Source organism: Asparagus officinalis, chromosome 3, assembly GCF_001876935.1.
Source record: "Asparagus officinalis chromosome 3, Aspof.V1, whole genome shotgun sequence".
In the NCBI taxonomy this organism is placed as follows: Eukaryota; Viridiplantae; Streptophyta; class Magnoliopsida; order Asparagales; family Asparagaceae; genus Asparagus; species Asparagus officinalis.
In genome coordinates, this window is record NC_033796.1 from 28,249,007 (window position 1) to 28,254,737 (window position 5,731).

Here is a 5,731-nt window from a genome sequence, read left to right on the forward strand (position 1 = left end):
ATATAAAATTGTCAGAGAATTAAAAATATGGCGATTACCGCTATTCTGGAGTTTGATATAGAATTGGCTTTAGATATTATACTAGAGCTTCCAAGCATAGTTCTTAAGACAAATATTGCCACTTGGGTTATGAAGGTTTTTGTCTGTAATAGAAGAAAAAGGAAAAAAGATTGTATTTTTTTTGTTATTGTCATAATATCAATGTTTATATCCAGCGTTTATAATTCAGCTTGTATTTTTTTTGTGATTGTCATTATCTATTCGATAAATTTTATTAAAACCCTAATAATTTTCAGAATGCCTTTTTATGTTGTTTTTCTGTTTATATATAAATAATTAAAATATAATATATAGCTTAGTATTAATTAATTATATTTTCTAAACACTTATCTTTGGTGTTAATAATATTTGTAGGGTAACAAAATACAAGAAGTTATATACGGAAAGACTATCCAAAAGTTTATAGATATGTTTCGAAAGAATCAAATTATTTTCATTTCAAATAGAGAAGTGAAAGGAATAAACCCAGCTTTTCTAAGTATCCACAAGTCACTTGAATTAGTATTAACAAAAGACGTATCTATTAAAGAAGCACCAATAAGTTTCCACTTGGAGAACATATTGAATAACTTTGTCCCATTTGAAGAAGCATTTTCTATAAAAGATGCAACAAAAATTAATAAGTACTTATAAATTTCTTACTTTAATCTTCAATACAAAATGAGACGTTAATTTATAGAATCATAATTTTTTTATAAAATTACTTACATATTTTTGCAATAACAACTAACGTGAATTGAGCCCATTGACAATGAGAAAAGATAATAAAGCGATAACAAAGGAACCTTTGCCTTAAACTAATGAGTAAGGAAAACAAAGCGGGCGGCGGGAGCTGCTCGCCGCGCTAACAAAAAATTGTGCGCAAGAATTTATGGAGAGGGAATAGGCTGGCCTTTTTGTTATTCCCAAATCTATTGAAAATTAATGAAGAAAAAGGGTCGGTTATCCATGGTGCACGTTAGCAGGCGAATTTTTTCGTGCTAATGTGCTCCCCCGCCAAGTTTTTGATGGCAAGAAAAAAGAGAAACAACAACAAGAAGATCTTCAGCTTTGGATTAAAAGCATCAGATTTGAGCTTGCAATCATCAGAGGCTCAATCGGGTTCAAGTTTTGAAGAAGATGAAGATGGTTATGATTCTGGAATCATGGGATCAACAGGTCCAAGAGGTGAAAATTGAAGAAATCTATGGAGGAGATACTCAAGTCTGCAAGATCTCTTGAGGTTACTGAGTCTCAAGCAAAATCACAGCAGATAGGTATCCGATCTCATCAGTTGATTTCAAGAAGTGAAAATTCTCAACAGATGAGTTCACAGATGAGATCAAGAAATGAAAAGCTGGAATCAAGAGGTGAAAAGATGCCGGAATCCATTGAGATGCTTAGTTCTGCAAATTCTCCTGTGATGCAAATGAATTCACAGCTGAGATCAAGAAATGAAAAGCTAAAGGAATCTATTGATGATCCCAGGCCTGCAAATACTCTGGAGGTTCCTAGTTTTCTGACAACTCCTCTTTCGATCAGATCTCATCAGTCTAGTAAGTCTCTGATCTCTAATTCTAATGGAGGTAGCAGCTCTAATAGTTTTGCTTGGGCTGATGATGAAATCTTGGAGGTTGAAGATCATCTTATGTCTTCAGGTTTAGCTAACAAGAAAAGTTCAGAGCAATTAATTTCTAATCCAATTGTTAATTCTTCTTTGACTAAAATTGATGGAAATAAATCCCTAAGGAATTCTGTTGAAGGCAAATCCATGATTGATAGTGATTTCCCCCCTTTAAATCCTTCAAAATCTGGATTTCCGCCTCTAAATCCGGATCAAAATGAAAAGAAAAGCTGGACTAGTCTCTTTGCTGACAATAGAAAGGCTGGTAATGGTATGATATTGGATTTTGTTCCACCAACTTCTAAAGAAACAGTTATTTTTGAGGAAGAAGAGTGGAATGAAGGAATCCATATATGGGATTTTTCTCTTATTGGCCAAGTCCTGGGAATCAGTGTCAAATTCAAAGCTATGGAGAGTTTTGTTAAGAAAGTATGGACTCCTGTAGCTAATCCTGAAATCTTGCTTCTAAAATCTGGCTTGTTCTTGTTTAAATTCAATAGCAAAGAGGAAATGGAAGAAATCATGGACAATGGTCCTTGGTTCTTTGGATCAAGACCTCTCCTACTTAAGCAATGGTCTAATGAGGAAGATGTTGAAAAGAGTTTTGAAAACAAATATCCTGTATGGATCCAATTGCCAGGTTTGAGACTAAATCTGTGGAATGCTAAAAGTCTTAGTAAAATTTCTAGTGTTATTGGCAAGCCAATCACAACAGATAAATTGACAGCTAATAGGAAAAGATTAGCCTATGCAAGGATCCTTGTTGAAATAAATATGCCTTCATCTCTCCCAGACCATATTCTTATACAGGGGCCAAATGGAACATTGATTAAGCAATTGGTATACTATGAGCTAAAGCCTAAATGGTGTGAAATATACAAGCAGATTGGGCATGATACAAAGAATTGCAAGAGGCAAATTAATACACAAAGATGGGTTCCAAAAAAGGCTCCTGCAGTAAATGTTTCTGCTCAGAATGTTACTGTCAGTACCCAAAAACCTGTTCTACAAAATCAACAGAAGCCTGATCAAGATGAAACAGTCAAGGTCGTAGTGAATACCTTAGATGGAGAAAACTCTGTGCAAAATGTTCATATTAATCAAAAGGATATGTATGATACACTGAACATAGAAAAATTTTCAGCTGGAAAGGACATTGTGCATGTTGTGCACGTTTTACAGTCTGATTCTGGAGTTAATGCACATACTGGAAATCCTTGGCTGAAAAAAGCAAATGGGAAAAGGAACTCATTCTCCCCTTTGGCTGGAATGATGTATGATCTTGATCCCTCTACAATGGATAGGGGGGGACAATCTATATGAATTTATCCTTTTGGAATATTAGGGGATTAAACAAGTCCCCTAAACAACATCTGGTCAGGCAACATATTGTACAGAATCACCTCTCTTTCATTGCATTACTTGAAACAAAAATCAATAAGGTAAATTTACCAGCTATCACAAAAAAAATTGCCATCAATTGGAAATGGATATCTAATGTGACAGACACAGACAAGGCCAGAATTCTGATATTATGGGATCCTGATATATGGAATATCCAAGTTGACTTTACTTCTTCTCAGCATATTACTTGTTCTGTCAATTCTATAGATGGAAGGATAAACTGCATTATCTCTTCAATCTATGGCCTCAACCATCAGGAATCTAGGAAAATCCTATGGACAGATCTCCTTCAAATGCATCAAAAAGCTGGAAACACCCCATGGCTTCTTTGTGGGGACTTCAACACAATGATCAATGCTGATGAAAAAATAGGAGGAATAGCTCTTACTGATGCAGATACTCATGATTTCAATTCTTTCATTGATAATAGTAATCTCCTGCACCTAAAAACTCTGGGCTGTTTCTTTACCTGGAGCAACAAACAAGATCAAAACTCTAGAATCTGGTGCAGACTTGACAGGGCACTTGTAAATGAATCATGGATTGACAAATATAACTCTAGTCATGTGGAATATCTTCTGCCAACCTCCTCAGATCACTCCCCAGCTTTGATCAAAATTTATGAAGAGGAAAAGCAAGGGAAAAAACCTTTTAAGTTCTTTAATATGTGGACTAAGCACAGCAGCTATCTACACACAGTTAACTCTATATGGCAACTGAAGGTAAAAGGCTACACTATGTTTTCAGTTGTTACAAAGCTCAAGCTTTTGAGAGGTGCTCTAAAGGATTTGAACAGAAAACATTTTGGCAACATCAGTGAAAAAGTCCAAAGAGCAAAGTATACACTTGAAGATGTTCAAAAAAAGCTGCAGGAGGATCCCTTCAATCAAATGTTCATTAGTCAAGAAAAGAATTGTCTATCTGAATATAATAAGCTATTAAATTGTGAGCTATCCTTCTATCAGCAAAAAGCAAGGATCCATTGGAGCATAAAGGGGGATAGATGTACAAGTTATTTTCACTCCATCATTAAAAGCAATAGACATCTGAACAGAGTATCTGTACTAAATAATAGCATGGGAGAAAGACTTACTGAGGGAGGGCAAATCATTAATGAGTTCATTTCTTATTATAGGAATCTGATGGGTACTTCAGTTCCTTCATCCTCTCCAGACATTAGAATTATTTAGAATGGGCCCTGTCTAACTGAAAATCATGTCAAAAATCTGTCAGCTCCAGTCACTAAAGAAGAAATAAAAAAAGTAGTATTTTCCATGGCTGATAACAAGTCCCCTGGTCCAGATGGTTATGGTGCATCTTTCTTCAAGTCTGCATGGTCAATTATAGGTGATGAAGTTACTCTTGCTATTGAAGAATTCTTCAGTTCAGGTAAATTGCTTGGGACTATAAATTCTACTGCTATCACTCTTATCCCAAAGAAGCAATGTCCAAGCACACCCTCTGACTTCAGACCAATATCCTGCTGCAACTTTCTATACAAAATCATATCTAAAATCCTAGCTAACAAGATTCAAGCAGTCATGGGGCATCTTATAAGTGAAGCCCAAAGTGCTTTCATTAAGGGTAGGTATATTACAAATAATATCTTACTAGCTCATGATCTGGTAAAACAATATAGCAGGAAGCATATCTCCCCAAGAACTATGATCAACATTGATATTAGAAAGGCATTTGATACAATAAGTTGGGATTTCATAAAAGAAATGCTTCAGGGTCTGGGGTTTCCAGAAATGCTGACAAACAGGATTATGACATGCATATCATCTACTAAATTCTCTATCTCTCTCAATGGTTCCCTTCATGGCTACTTTAAAGGTGCAAGAGGCTTACGACAAGGAGACCCTCTATCCCCATATTTGTTTATTTTGGGTATGGAATATCTCACAAGAAGTCTTGATCTCCTGAAGCTAGATTCTGATTTCAAATTTCATCCAAAGTGCAAGAGGCTAAATATTTCTCACCTAATTTTCGCTGATGATCTGCTATTATTCTGCAAAGGGGATCTCACTTCTGTCCAAAAACTTCATCAGTGTGTCAGCAAATTTAGTCAAGTCTCGGGGTTGGAGGCTAACCCTAGCAAGAGTGCTATCTTCTATGGTGGTGTGAATGAGTCTGTGAAGAAAGACATTCAAGATTATTTGGGGTTCACTGAAGGGAAACTGCCAATAAAATACTTAGGTGTTCCCCTAGTGTGTAAGAGGCTAAACTACATGGATTGCAATCCTCTTCTCAGCAAAATTTCAAGCCAATTCCAAAATTGCTTGAAAATTAGAAATCTATCCTATGCGGGTAGATTACAGGTGATAAAGAGTGTGATACTTGGTATGCAAATATACTGGACCTCTAGCTACATTTTACCAGTTAAAGTTCTTCACAAAATAGATGAGCTTAGCAGAAAATTCCTTTGGGGGAAAAATGATCATTCATCCAAAACTTCTCTGGTTTCATGGAACACAGTTTGTACAAGTAAAATGTATGGAGGATTGAGAATTTTCTCTTCTATTATCTGGAATATGGCAGCAGCACTAAAGATTATATGGGATATTCACACAAATAAAGAGCTCCTATGGATTAAATGGATTCATGGAAATTATCTAAAATCCAGGAATATATGGCAAGTGGGAATGAAAGTTGGTGATTCCT

At 35.6% G+C, this 5,731-nt stretch overlaps 1 protein-coding gene across 1 annotated transcript; it reads left to right on the forward strand.

The window, feature by feature from the left end:
• Positions 2,983-4,257, forward strand: LOC109834843. Its single transcript, XM_020402860.1, has one exon. It carries the CDS (start codon positions 2,983-2,985, stop codon positions 4,255-4,257), a length of 1,275 nt encoding a protein of 424 aa, XP_020258449.1.